Here is a 15,573-nt window from a genome sequence, read left to right on the forward strand (position 1 = left end):
GCAATCAGCAGCAGGTCTTATCTGTTCCTTTGTGGCAGAAGCTACAACCATCAAGGCACTGAATATCTGGTCTTGGTCTAGCTTTAGATTCGGTCTCAAGAGTCTAAATGGGGAAAGGTAGGTCTTGGGTAGACTTCACTCCTCCATACTCTTGCCTAGACATATGCAATAAAGGTCTTGGTGACCAGACATGTACACCTCTTACACGTACACCATGGTCCATGGCCTCTTTCTTACAGTCTAAAGATAGAAACACATTAAAACAAAAAATAGAAATAGTAACAAACAACAGGTTGTTTAGTTAAAGTAGATAAGGGTGTTGTTTTAGAACAGCTTTGCATTCGCCAGCCGGGTCCACACAAGCAGGGGAGTGACTTTGCAGCAGCACAAATAGTAGCAGCACAAATTTGTGCCACTACTTTGCATCACAGTGCATACCCCTGCCCAAGGGCTGGCTGGGGCTCCATGTGCCTCAGTGCACAGGATTCACAGTGGAGCCCCTGCGCTGTGGCATGCAGAGAAAAGGGAGCAGTCATCCCAGGCTGGCTGGGGCACAGGGTGCCTCAGCACATGGGCTCGCTGCCTGCTCCCCTGTCTCTGTATTTGTCCCTACACTTGCCACTTTGGTGTAGTTTGCGCCACTTTTTTCCAGGTTTTTTTTTGTTACTGGGAAATCCTGGGAGAAAATTTTGCCATGGTGCTGCAAATTAGCAGCACCATACACTGATTAATGTGCAGCTTGTGTGGTTTGTAGCGCTGCAAAAATGTTTGCAGCACCACGAACCACATGAGCCTGCTCATCTTGATCCAGCCACTGCATGCGTCTACACAGTCAATTAATGCAACACGATAAACTGGAGCTCTTTGTACTGAAGTACACTACTCCCAGGTGCAGCATCTACACAAGTGCCCAGGAAAGCAGCAGTTTGAGCCATGAAGGAGCAGCCCCAGGCTGACAGCAGGCTCGGGGGATCAGCCCCAGGCTCCAGGTAGCAGCACTGGACAGCGGAGGGGCTAACTGGAGCACCAGAGTGCTGAAACTCCAGAGCCGTGTGGCTGACACCCCTTAAGTCAGCTGCCAGCCCAGGGCTGCTCTGCCCCAGCTCAAATACTGCTGTCCCAGTCACCATCCACATGTGTGTTTCAGTGTAGCAAATGACTCCTTCATAAGATAGTACAGTGCATGTGTAAACAACGATGCTTTATGGTGGAGCTAATTCCTAGATTCATAGATGTTAGGGTCGGAAGGGACCTCAATAGATCATCGCGTCCAACCCCCTGCATAGGCAGGAAAGAGCGCTGGGTTTAGATGACCCCAGCTAGATGCCTATCTAACCTCCTCTTGAAGGCCCCCAGGGTAGGGGAGAGCACCAACTCCCTTGGGAGCCCATTCCAGACCCTGGCCACTCGAACTGCGAAGAAGTTCTTCCTAATGGCTAGTCTAAGTCTGCTTTCTGCTAGCTGGTGGCCATTATTTCTTGTAACCCCCAGGGGTGCCTTGGTGAGTAAAGCCTCGCCAATTCCCTTCTGTGCCCCCATGATGAACTTATAGGCAGCCACAAGGTTGCCTCTCAACCTTCTCTTGCGGAGGCTGAAGAGGGCCAGGTGCCCTAGTCTCTCCTCATAGGGTTTGGCCTGCAAGCCCTTAACCATATGAGTGGCCCTTCTCTGGACCCTCTCCAGGTTATCCACATCCCTCTTAAAGTGCGGTGCCCAAAATTGCACGCAGTATTCCAACTGCGGTCTGACCAGCGCCTGATAGAGGGGAAGTATCACTTCCTTGGATCTGTTCGTCATGCATCTGCTGATGCACAATAAAGTGCCATTAGCTTTTCTGATGGCTTCATCACACTGACGACTCATGTTCATTAGTGTACTCTGCAGTAAAACACATGTGTAGATGCACCCACTATGTCTAATGACTAAATAAAGTGGAGGGCAATAAAGAATCAGGCCCATGGTGCCAACAGCTAACATAATATTAATGTCTAAGCTACAATGTGTAAGTGGGTAATCATAAACAGGGAATGATATGTATTAAAATTTAAAGATCATCATTAAATGATTATGCTTACGATCTATGAAAAAGCTTGAATTCATCATAATGTGTTTGCAGTCATTACATGATCATTAAGAATCGATATGGTTATTTTATACATAATTGTGTGGCAAGTTCTGTATGAAATTCAAACTGTGCATAATTGTTCTTTCAACAATATCTAGTAACAAACAGATGGTTGTTACAGGTCACTCTCTGACAGACAAACAATTCATTTCCATATTCATATCAAGCTAGAATCTTGAAATGAGAAATATATTTAGTTTTGATGGACTGCTGAATATGAAAAACATCCCAAATTTGAAACTGGACCTTTCTAACAGAGGTTAGTAGCAGGTCACGAGCCGTTTTATTTAATTTCAATTATTTAAATGTCTTTACATATGTATGAAGCCTCAACTTTGAGAAATAAAGGTGAACTGAGATCATCACTTGAATATATGGAATATTACTCAGGAAAAGTGGAGAAGCTGTAAAAGTATATTCTAGGCACATACAGTAACAGACAAAAGGGAATTGCAACCAATAGGTAATGTTCGCAATCATCGCTGTAGTGGCTTACTATTTATACAGAAATAATTTCTGGGAAGGTAATATAGTTGTGCCAGTCAAAATAACAGTCTAGTTTGTGAACAAAGGCTATTTTTTAAAGATAGACACATGACTCATGATGTTATGTATCAGATAGACAGGTACAAATTTTCTTAAAAGTAATCCCATAAAAATGGAAGTCATGTAAAAAAAATGTATACAACTGCCAGCATTATATCAATTTTCAGTTTTTCACAAATTTTCAGTGATTTTCCCCAAAAAGTGTTATTAAAGCCTTTAATGATTTTATTACCTTAAAAGCACAATTTTTAGTAAGAACTGCCTGATTTTTGTTTGAAAATATATATTGTTGATTTCTTTAAAAGCCTGTATTAAAGAAATGTAAAATATTGAGAGATTTTCTACAAGAAAGGTTGGAATACATCTGCTTGGAATCACAAGAAATAAAACAATTTTTACATTTTGACCAAAATCATGGCCCCATGTTTAACCTTACAAATACATGAATATAGAAAAAACTGGAGGGATCCCACTGAAGTGCATCTGCTTCATATAACAGCACCATAAAAAGTTTTGCTAAACTGCTTTTGACAGATTAATATGAACACCACCAGCACCACCCCCATCCCCATCCCACCCCCCCAAAAAAAGAAAAACTCAGTTATTGCACAGAAAATGGTTTATGGAAGTAAAGTAACCATTCTATCAACCCTGCTTTTTAGTCTCATTTACCCTTTACTGGAGATTATAAAGCTAGTATTTCAATAACAAAATATACAAAACCAAAGTCACACCCATGGTCTTAATCCACAATAGTTACTAGTTTCAGGTGAACACATCAAAATAGTTTACCCAAATATTTGTTTGAACTGCTCAACAGTATTGTGGCCCTTTTGTATTTACCTTCTGCAAATTTTCTAGTCAATATGTTACTGGCAGAAAATGTTCACATTTGAAAAACAAATGGTTTTTCAAACAGCAAATATGAGAGAATATTAACCACGTGTTCTTTCTGATTTCATTCATCTCAATATTCTCACAGTGAACCTGTTTCAGTTATGGCCCTCCAATCAGAGGACAGACATATACCATGTAACCTGCATGTCTATTAAAAAATGAACAACACAGTTTGAATTTCAGATATTAAATACGTTCAACAAACTACTTGTGAATGATATACCAAAAACTGTACATAAAACAGCTAAATAATGAAAAAAAATATTTAAAAATTATAAATTGTTTGGAACAGAAAAATGGGAAACTATTCAATAAATTATTCACAGCAATCTATTTGACCATCTCTAATATTCATTAGAAAACCTTTATGCTTTTTAATTATGTTGGTGGTCTTTTTAAATATCATAATGATCTGTTAAGACAAGGTTCTTTGGGTGAATCTGATATCTTTTATGAGACCAACTTAAATAGTTAGAAAAAAAAATGTCCAACTATTTAAGTTGGTCTCATAAAAGATATCAGATTCACCCAAAGAACCTTGTCTGCCTATGTACTTAGATCAACACGGCTACAACCTGCACCCCTGTAATGATCTGTTAAGACACTTAATAGACATAACAGCTCACCTAAAGACTCTCATTGATAGGTATAAGGATTCATCAAATACAATCATATGCATTTAAATGACACAGCTGTAACAGCAATGAATATGGGTACAAGATGCTAGATTCCAAGGATTTTTTTAGCTGCAAGTAAGAAAAGTTGGGGGGGGAGGACACTGAAAATCACAAACAGGCAACATGCTCTCAAATTTCAGTGGTAAAGTAATAAGAAATCTCCTATATTTTCCAGGGCATGAAACGATGTCCCCAAGCAAATGTAAAAAGCAAGTTCTGTATTTTGAAATCAGGTATTATATACCATGTTCTGGCTAGTTTTGTTACCATATGAAAAGAGGAACAAATGAATCACAAGAATTCCCAAAGATGACTTTAGGGTGCCAGAAGGACAGAGGAGCTGTAAGTACGATTTACCAATGTGATATGGTCCACAGCCCAGCACCATTGTTCCATGGTCATCAAATTTTACATCATGCTCCTAAGACAGAAATAGAGAGAAGTCATTAGGATCTGTACCCAGCAGCTCCAACTCTGCATTTATGAGAACAAATGGTTTTTCAAGTTCAGCCCATATCCAAAAGTAAGACATTCAGGGGATGTGTCTGATCTTAATTTGTTGCAGTGTAAATTAGGGATAACAGGTAACACCACTGAAACTGATAGGAATTTTACCTAACTGAGATGACACTCAGGGCCTCAGATTCTAGTTATCTGAAGTGCCAGAGTAACTCATGGATCTACACAGTTTCCTAATACCAAATGTCAGTATGCCAGTGTCGTTTTCATTGCAGAAGCTTGCACTACTAGTGCTTTGGCTATAACTGTAATATGCAGAGAGGACATGAGTGCTATCAATACAAGTTCCCTCCCTAACACTAAAATGCACTACATCAATATTTAAAGAGGAAAAAAGTTCTACCCAGCTCCAGTGGATTAGGCATCACATCATCTGAAACAGTAACCTGCTGCCAAGAATGAGAATTAATTGCAGTGTCTCTAGGGTCTAATCAGGGAGTGAAAAGACATTAGAATACACAGCAACTATACTATGTGACAGGACTTACCTGTCCATTGTATGTGATATAGAGGTAGTTAGTTAATGCAGGGTATTCTGCTGCCAGTGTGTCAATCTGTAAAAGTGAAAAAATGAGAAATTGACCAGTTTATGTTTTCTTTTGGTCATTTTCTGTTCTTTTCCTTCTTGTGACCTATTTCTATCCAGCCACTCACACACTGCTTCTTGCCACCTCCTTCCCAGAAAGGGAAATTTTACATGCTAAAAGGCAAAGCACTTTCCAATTTTCAACCATTTTCATTACTCCCCACTGAGAGCCTAAATACTTGTGAGTAATGAATAACATGGCCTTATGTTGTTAGCACTATATAGAAGAATATCCTGCTCACTCATTACTATTATTAATACAACTAGTACTCTGTGGTTCTAGGAGAAGTGTAAGTATTGTTGCCACAAATGCAGTCATAAGTGGAATGGCCTTATTAAGGATATTTGGCACACAAATAAATTTAGCACTGCAGTGCCATATGCAAAAAATACAGTATAAGGCAGGCCAACTTTGTGGAGGCTAGGTGAGGACATGGAAAGCAAACAGCAGCTGGGGAGCAGAAGGATATTTGACATCTGGAACTGGACTGGAAGATACAGATGGGCTCTCTGCACATGTTCAAGAACATTCAGTGATTTTTTTTAAAGGACAAAACCAGCTGGTAGCTCTTTAGTATCAGCATCCCTTAAATGAGAGGCAAAACGACAATGGAACACCTATGAAAGCACTTGTGACATCGTCATGAATACCAGATGAGCTCATTATACTCAGTGCTATCACAATGAATACTAAATGAACCCATAATGATGGGACACTTAAAATAAAGTATTACCCTGTAAAAAGTTACTACCAAGAAAGTGAGATTATACTTTTCACGGTCACAGTGTAGTGGGCCAGCATTGGTATTCTCCACCTTTCACAATTCCCTGCAGCTAAATGGCAAGGTTTCAATCTGGGCCACCCAGAAGAAGAGAGAAAACATTTTGTGTTTCTCTGTGGAGGCTAATAAAAGCAGCGCATTTTTACTCAGCCCACTGTTTCAAATTTTTGCATTAAGGTCCGCAACATAGGATTTGGAGCTGGAAGGTTGGAGGCAGGAGGCAGTAGAAGTAAAACACAAGAATGAAATCCTGGTTCCACTGATTTCAGTGGAGCCAAGATTCCATCCTCAAATTTGCATCTCCATGTAGTTTCTACAGGCATATCAATCTCATGTTACCCGAATCAACAGAAGTTCCCACCCTACTAGCAATGCTGCCAAGGCAGTTATGCTTCATACTGTACCTGTTTCACCCAAGGCATTATGTTCTTCTTCACCCTTAGCTGACGGCTCTGGGCCTCAGTCACTCCCAAGCATTTCCCAATCTGTTTATCTGAGAAGCCAATCTGTTTGGCCCTCCTCAATGTTTCTTCTGGAATTGAGTCACTAGGATAAATATAGTAGAAAAAATATATAGCACTTTCTGGTAACAGACATAAACCACACTTCTGCCTATATTCTCTGTGTTGCACCCTGGGCCCCCTGCTATAAGAATGTATATGTATCAGGTGAAGAGAGAAACATAAGTGCTCAGTTTTGTACACAAGAAATTACATCTGCTTACCCTTTACAGAAGCTTTTAGTTAAAGTTTATAGGCTTATAATGAGGCATTGGACTCATGGCCCTCTTTATCATATTCAGAGTCACTATTCTGAGCTAACAGAGAGCTCCTCTTTAGCAACTCATAATAGGCCTTGTCCTTTCCATGAGTGCTTCACTTGGGTGTAGCATCAGACTTATATACAACAATCCAGTACAAGAGGACAGTGTTTGTTACCAATGACTCTTAACTGAACAAATAACTGATATGTGCCTGTTACCTTCCTTTTTCCAACTATTTGAGTCACTCTAATAAAAAATATTGGATGTACCCAAAGAACCTTGTCTGCCTGTTACCTTCCTTCAACTTCAGCGCATCCACATCCTCACACCCACACTTTGTCTGACTCCCTCCTCCACTTTTTGTTTTTCTATTTGTTTTTCTTCTTTCATTTTAAGCTCAAACAGGTAGCAAACACCAGACAGACTCTGACCAGTGGTCTGCCAAGCCTAATATCCTGTCTTTAAGAGTGGCTTGATGATTTAGGGAAAGCTCTAAAGGAAGCAATTATGGAATGGCCTACTCAAAGGGTATCCCCCTTAACCCTTGTTAGTTTGTAATTGACATATTCCTCAAAGCATAATTTATCGCACCTACTATAATAGCAGTTCTCATTATTTATGTAAATGGCTAGTTCTTTAAAATTCCTGCTAATCACTTGGCATCAGTGCTATCAAGTGGCAATGAGTTCCCAAGGTTCATTTGTAAAATAGGCACACAAGTAAGCCCAATTTACTTTCTCCGTCCCTTGTGCCATGATATATTTATTTTCAAATGAGATCTCTCAGCAACTCCTAGATTTTATTGTTCTTTCCGCTTCTTCTCTGCTCAGGCACCTCACATGTTTTTGCGACTTTCCCCAGCTCTGTTGCTTTCTCTGACCATCTCTGCACCTTCTCAGCTGAACCTAATGTTTCTTGCCAGCTCTCTTTTTTGCATTTTTAATCTCCACTCCCATTGTCCCCTTCCATCACAAGCATCTATGACATTCTTTGCCTCTGCCTTTCAGTCTGACAAAGTTTCTGTCTCTCTCTCTGATGTCTAAGCTATTTTTTCCTAAGCAACCCTTTTGCAAAAACATAAAAAGCCTACATATTTTTCAGCACTTCTGCCTTTCATCTTCATTGCCAAGAGCATCCTTGCTTGCCCAATAAATCAATATTTTATGTGCAAGCAAGCACTGAATCAGGAAAGAGGAAATGATTAACAAACAAGCTATTTTCCTAAATCAGAGCTCTTGAATTATATCCTTTGCTTTGTGGTATTTTTAAATAAATAGCATTATGTTATGTGAGGAGGAGGAGAGGGGAAAAACTGGTTTGTTTGAATGATTCAGAAAGCTGAAGAACAAGAGAGGCATTGGGCTGAATTCTTCACACAGATTGGGCTAAATAAAGGGCTACTTTAAAATAGGTGTGTGCCCCAGGGCAGTCAACGTCGGTGGTAGACTGCTCTATGAACGGAGTGGGGAGCTAGGTACTCTTGAAGTCTAATCCCTACTCTAAACTCCTTCTGTGACCTATCCAAAGACACATCTTGTCTCTTTGGCTTCCCCATCTGCAGTATGGGATGATATGACTATGGGAGCTAGTATTGGCTTCTGAGTAGCAACATTTTAAAAAGATTAAATATGTTCGATTAATTCCTTGCTATTAGTGAAACTGTGGTTTGGAGCCTCTATCATGCTAGCAAAGGGTTCCATGCAGTAATGTCAGCTTAATCCCTTCAGGCCTCATTATCCAATACTGCTGTTTGCTAGCTGTGAGAGAGAAGGGACCTGTATGATCTAAAGCTCACTGCAATAAATGGTGCACATAAGAATTCTAGAGAACAATCTACTCCTGCTGTATCTAGTGGCTTTGCTGAGATCTGTTTCCTCATAGACCAACTTCTTCAATACAATATCCCCCTGCTCACCTAAGGCCAATCCTGTATATTCAGCTTATGAATTGCTTTCAAATAAAGAGCAGCCCAAAAAGCAAGTATAGAAAATGCCAATGCTGGATGCAGATTCAAAGCATGTTTGAAAAGCTTCTGCAGAGGGTAGTTTAATGTTTCGTGTGTCTAATCTGCAGCACACAAATGCTTTCACAGAAGGGAAGAGACCAAATAACATTGCCCTAGTCTCTGGCAAAACAAATGCCCGCCATCACCAGCAATTAGCAAAGATGCATCTAAGTTCGATTTACCTCTTAGATGCTGTGTTGCCTAAGTATGAGTGAGTGGACCAGACCCTAAGGAAATGAGTTTGTTGCTGCACATGCTCTCTCTCCTGTCTCTGGAAGACACAAGTCTGGGTGTCATTTGATTACTGACAGAGAAAGAAAATTGCCTTCATTTGCAGCTTGTTTCAATTCCATTTTATATCCCATTATTATCATACAAAAAAGGGATCTTAGTCTTGAGAAGACACAATTCATTAGCCTGAGGCTAGTAACTTAGATAAGGTTAGAAGTCTGAGTAGTCAAACAAGAAGGTGACTGATTTCATAGAGGATGACATGAGTGACTAGGTAAGATATTGTACCCATGGGGCATGAAATATTATATTTTCTAATCTTCATTGTAACATAATTCTGGGGTGTTATAGAAAGGGAGTTTCAGAAGAATTCAGAAGGGGTATAGTAAAGACAAGAAATTGCCGTGTGGTCAAGTAAACAAGATGTAGTGGCAGCTAGATCAGAGAGTGTTTGAAAAGGTAGAATGAATATAGTATATTCCAATATCTATATCCAATATAGTATATTGTTACAGTGTATAAGTGTATGAAGTATAAAAAGGAGAAAACATACTCTATTCTAAGTGCATAGAAGGAGAGAGATCAGTAAAATTAATAAAATCCTGGCTCCAGTGAAGTTAATGGGAATTTTACCATCAATATTGACAGGGCCAGGATTTCATCATGGAACTAGGCGTGAACCAAACCCTTGGATTAAAATATTCCCAAACAATGTGAAGTATTTGAAATCCAGATGAAAAATTTGGAAATACCACAGGGCTAGATTGCCAACAGATGTATTCAGGCTGTAAAACAAGCACTCATTTATACCAACTGAGTGTCTAGGCTGCATTAGAAAACTCTGAGCTAGTTGAAATCCAGATATGGATCCACATCTTTCAGGTTATATTGGCCTAATTCTACACAAAGTAACTTCACTGGGAAACTTTTGCTTATGTTCTCTTCAGTCACAAGAAATCAATGGAGGCACAGTTAGGCCAATGCTGAATGATTCAAAAAACCCCAGCCCAAGTGACTCATCTACATGAGACAAAAACAGGAGAAGCAAAAATCCCAGGCCTGCTGACTCCCTCCCTTTTTACCCAGAGGCGTGTATGAATCAAGGACAAAAATCTTCCAACTAAATGTCCTCACCGTTCTGTAACTGATTCTGAAACAAAGGGAGATTAAGTGGCAGCAATTTTAGCCTTCTCTAACACTTCATTTCCCACTATTTGCCTCCGCAAAATGACAGTTTGACTTTCTAGAGCTTCAAACCAGACAATCAGACTTTTACACACTGCCATAATCATTTAACGGTTAGGCAGTGCAGCTCACTTCCCACAAAGCTAGGTCTCCTGTGTATGTTGCAGTTTATAAACAATACAAGCCTTTTGCCAATCTCTCTCCTTCTCTTTTCAGGTTCCAGTGTGGATTTTTTGTTGTTGTTTTTGTTTAAATTTCTACCCTGTCATCTCTGAAACTCCATCCACTCTCACTACTTCTTCAATAATAAATGATAAAAGGAAATGGAATATATTCTCCTTAATGAGGAAATTTTCACCTGGCACAGAGAAACTGGGGAAATCTATTAACTGACTGGAGAAATGCCTTCAGCATTGCAATTACCAAGGGAGCCTGCATGTTTCAGTACGGTCCTTTCTTCCACTTGACTGGTTTTCATCTGATCCACCAGTTCAGGAGTAATACTAGACAATTGTGCTTGGAGGAAGCACCAGCTCCCATGTGAAAACGAGCACTGCAGTTATTGGAGGAAGAGTTTTGCAGTGTGATTGCTAGCAGAGGTAGAGTGCAAGTGTGTGAAAAAGTCCAAACTTACCCTGTGATTCAGGTAGGCACAGGTTTAAGTGAATCCTCACGCAAGATGTCATTTACACATACATTTAAAGGATTTAATCATGCAGTTCAGGGGTTTTTCCTGAATTGGGGTCCAAGCCAGTAGCTAATGTGAGCATTTGAGGTATGCAAGTGCCCCATCATGTGAGATCCTATTCCACCCTGCACAAAACTTGAACATAAAAGGTGAGTGGGCCTGTCCCCTCCTCTTTCCTAGCTTTTTGTAATTGAATGATTGTCTTCACCCCAGGGGCAATTTATTGTGGCAAGGCTATTCCCAAGCATTCCCCTTCCACATGCACTGCCCAGCTGCATCCACCAGGGGCAGATCCAGAGGGCATGTATGGGACAGTCGCACCCTCTTTTGGGCCACATCATGGGAGTAGCAACCATGGACTTAAGTCCCTGGAGCAAGTAAGAATCCCCCCACCCCCCTTCTCCCTTCCTCTCCATGCTCAGCAGCTTCTCCTCTCTCCTCCCATTCCTCTTTCCCCTACCTGCTGCTTCCACAGTCCCTGGCTGACCCAAGGCAGTGGGGGTGGGGGGAATGGAGGGAGCTCCAAAGCTACTCCTGCCCTACTCCAGCCGGGATGCATTGGGAGCCAGACTCAGCTGGGACAGTGGTGGCAGCAGGCAGGGTTGCCCTCCCTGTCTGGTCCCCCAGGTGTTCTCCACCAACACGGGGCAAGCATGGAAAAGGAGAATTCACCCACTGCTACCACTGTCCCTGGCCAAGCCCAGCTCCCCACAACCCTGGCTGGAGAAGGGCAGGAGTAGTCAGGACAGAGGTGGCAGTGGGTTGGTCCACAGGCACAAGTAGGGAGGAAGAGGAAGGGGAGGGGAAGGGAGGTGCAGATGAGTGTGAGGGGAAGGGAAGGGGTGCCAAGAGCCGGAGCAGGAAAATTCTTACCTGATTCAGAGACTTAAAAAAAGTCCCAAGCTGCTGCTCCTGTGGCATGGTCAGCCTGTCCCAGGGGGAGGGAGGCTGAGAGGAGGGCATGAAGCCACTCCTGCTGTGCCAGTTGCTGCTCCTGCAGGCCCCCCGCTTTTTTTTTTTAAATCCTGGGTCTGCCAATCGCACCCACCTTCACACTTCAAACAGAAGTATGCCTCTGAGGCTGCTGAGGGGTCACCCTCAGCTGCTGTTTTCAAGCACACTGTAGACAGAGATCCTGAGAGCGCCCAAAACCAAACCTTGTGCACAAGTTTACTCCTGGACTTGGAGGATGTGCAGGCACAGACAGGTGGCCAAGACATGCCACCATCAAGGTATAGACAAGCCCTGGTTTGAAGGTAAGATAAAAGCTTGTTACAAAAGTAGGTGTATTTCTAGTTTTTCAGGGACTCTAGCTAGATCACACTTAGCCTCCTAACAGGCAGAATAGGATCTGGCCCCTGGTGTATTTAGCAATCCAGCTTGATTTCAGATTGGAATATTGGGTAAAAGGCATATTCCTTCTCTCTCATTTCCCACTGTCCCTCCACTACTACAAGGTTCAGAGCTATTTCCTTGATTGTTTCTGACGTTTCACAAGATTTAGAATAAGCTGCAATTACGATAATGAGATCAGTGTAAAAATTGTCTCCTTGCCTCTTCTCTCAAGGAGACAGATTGTTACTATTTTTCCTCCGGAGAAACTCATGAGACGACTGACAAAAACGCCAGGAGCATTTAGGGAGTCAGGACATGTAAACCAACAACTCTCGCTCTCTCAACAGCAATCACTCTCTCATTCTACATCTTTGAGGGTCAGGTCCCAGGGCCAATAAATCTCATCGCAGAGATCTTGATTTAAGTAACATGAACCCTGCATTATTTCCATAGACCTAGACAGTTCACATATTGGAGGATAGGATGAGCTGAAAGAGCAATGCAGGCAAAAACAAAGCAAAGAAACAGGTCTCAATAGCCTTCTCAAATCCTATTTTTTAGCCTACGTAAAGGAGCCACCTCAGTCTTTGATGGATTTTTAGAACATGTAGAAATTTAGAAATAGAGAGATCAAATGGTTATATAAGGGAACACACATGTAAACATGTGTGCGACAAGCGCAAAGTGTATGCCAATGTATTTGGGGGCTTTGGAGAAAAATATGAATGTAAAATTATACACAATGCCTTTATAACACAAATCAAATTTCTCTGTATGATACTCATACAAAGCAAAAGGGCCAGGTCTGTTCAAGTACTATGTATTGCTACAACCAATACCCCTGAATATATATATATATTTCTAATTTCTGCTAAATCAAACATTTTCCCTGCTGACTTCCATCCTTTCCACTGTGGTCAGAAAGGAAACATGTATCTGTCAGCCTTAATATCTTCTTTCTGAATAGTTAAAACTGAATATCATACTTATGCTGCGCCAGCTCCTCATCTGGTGAAAGGCAATACAACCTTTTTGAATCTTGGTGGAGCTACTACAATACACACCAACTGAAGATCTAACCTACAATCCCTGACCCTTACTGGGAGCAAGTAGGCTCACTTCATATCTGCCTGCAAACTATAGCTCAAATCTATTTTTGAAGAGGGCAGGCATGTGGCACCCACCTACAAAGAATATGGTTTACTGATAACCCTCTGATCTTTTTTCCTCTGGACTCTTTCAGACTCCAAATGCAGGAACTCAGCTTTAATGCCAGTGGCTGTGATTTGCAGAAGCTTTGCTATGGAATGTTTTGAAGTCCAGTCATGCTTTCAGTGAGCCATTTTCAAACACATACTTTTTACAGTCCCAAGGACACGAGCTTGGAAAAGGAATTCCCAATAAATAACTTTCTGTTGACTTCTGGGCTAGGGACAGACATTCAAAAAGCCTGAGCCTGAATTGATTCATTCTTTGCAGGTTAATCTAACCTGCCTAGGCTGAATCAGCTTGTGACTGCACAGACATCCCCTCTGGACTGAAAAAATGCAGGCACATGCCTGCAGTGGCTCAGGCTAGAAGCTGTGGGGTGCTAGACCAGCCCTCCCTTCCCTTCTATAGTGCTGAGCTGAGGGGGAGCATGGCCAGGCCCCAGCAGGACACTTTGATTAGGGTGACCCCCCCCCACACACACACACACTGGTCAGCGAGGGAGCCAAAAGGGATTTAGTTACACTGCAGGGAGCATTTTTCACTCCATCATCAAAACAAAAGGATTTCTCATTAGTTCAAGCTCTTCTTAAACATCTTGTTCCAAAGAAGAAACAAAAGGATATTACCAGCTACCTGTTGATTCGCTCCAAAAAGCCCTAAGTGGCACTGTCCTGTCTGTCTCGTCTCCCACAGCAGCAACCATAGCCAGCATCTGGTATGCTAACTAATGCTGAGAGGTGTCTGTTTAAGGCAGAGGGGAGGGGAGAATCCCTGCTTCAGCAGGGAGTGGTGAGGTGGGAAGCAGGAGGAAGCCTGTAGTGTACCTGCAGTCTCTGTTGGAGCTGTACCCAGGGAGCAGAGGGGAGGGCCCAGCCCTGCTGAGTTGGAACAGAGTGCAGAGCCCCCAGAGTTGCAAATCATCTGGGATGCTGGAAGATTCTGATTTAACTTAAATCAGGAAGGGGTCTGGGACAGATGCTGCATAAACTGGTTTGACCCAAATCAGTCAGGTCTGATACTACATTTAACCAGGTTTATCTCAGACCAGTTTCAGCCATTTTCAAACCAGTTTATGTGCACTGAACATCTGTTCCGTTACAGGTTTAAATCAGATTCTGATCACGTAAACTGGTTTGTGTGTAATGCCTGTCCCTAGCCCTGGAGGCCACTGAACAGAGTCCTATTAAAAATGCTCATCAGATCCCACCCCCACTTTGTCACCTCCTACTTTCCTATTCTGTACCCAATTAAGAGCCACAGGGTCTCCATTCAGGACTGCCGTTGTCCAGTCTTTATATGAGAAGTCGTGTCACAGAAAAGCCACTTCCACTTATTATATGTTGATGTACATACATAACAAGCAATAGATTCTGAAAAATCCTCACGATCTCAGCACAAAAATCACTGAACACCCTATTATTAACTGGCAATGTGTGTCACCATTCCTCTGCTGGATTTAATTACACAACTGTAATATTTCAAGTAAAATTAACCAAAGCGGAAGGGTGGTTTTGGGATTAAGGCACTGAACTAGAACTCAAGAAATCTAAATTCAATTCTTTGCTTTAGACCAAAATCACTGGGTAACTCACTCACTCTCTGTGTTCCCTCACCACTTCCTGCCCCCTCCCCCTCAATGAAATGAAGGTCACAATACTTCCCACAAGATTTCTCACTCTCTCTGTTTACTCCATCAAGCACAAAGGAACCAAATTGTTTTATGGATTTAGAAAAAATTACACCAGAAAGGACCACTGCAGTTATCTAGTCATATTATATATGGCCCATATAACACAGGCCATAGGACTTCTCCCTTTAATTAATTCCCATTTGAATTTGAGTGGGCCCAGTCTTACTCTACTGAAAAAGAAAAATTACCATGAAAAATAAAGGGTCAAAACCCTAAAAATATCTCAAATCATGTAAGAACCAAGTAAAATGCACCTTCACCTCTCACCACCATGAAGTCCTCAAAATATGATGCTCCCACTTTCCCTTGAAACATCATGCCCATGGTATGCT

At 41.7% G+C, this 15,573-nt stretch overlaps 1 protein-coding gene across 2 annotated transcripts in view; it reads right to left on the minus strand.

The window, feature by feature from the left end:
* CPS1 (carbamoyl-phosphate synthase 1) overlaps positions 1–15,573 on the minus strand; it is a 144,163-nt gene that overhangs the window by 46,791 nt on the left and 81,799 nt on the right. For both annotated transcript variants that reach the window (XM_025202494.1, XM_006022276.3), the window contains exons 22-24: positions 6,537–6,678; positions 5,253–5,318; positions 4,603–4,666 (exon numbers count right to left, since the gene is read on the minus strand). In XM_025202494.1, the coding sequence (XP_025058279.1) occupies positions 4,603–4,666; positions 5,253–5,318; positions 6,537–6,678 (272 nt within the window). The remainder of the gene's footprint in view (positions 1–4,602; positions 4,667–5,252; positions 5,319–6,536; positions 6,679–15,573) is intronic.

The sequence above is a fragment of the Alligator sinensis genome, unplaced genomic scaffold (assembly GCF_000455745.1).
Source record: "Alligator sinensis unplaced genomic scaffold, ASM45574v1 scaffold730_1, whole genome shotgun sequence".
Taxonomy (NCBI): Eukaryota; Metazoa; Chordata; order Crocodylia; family Alligatoridae; genus Alligator; species Alligator sinensis.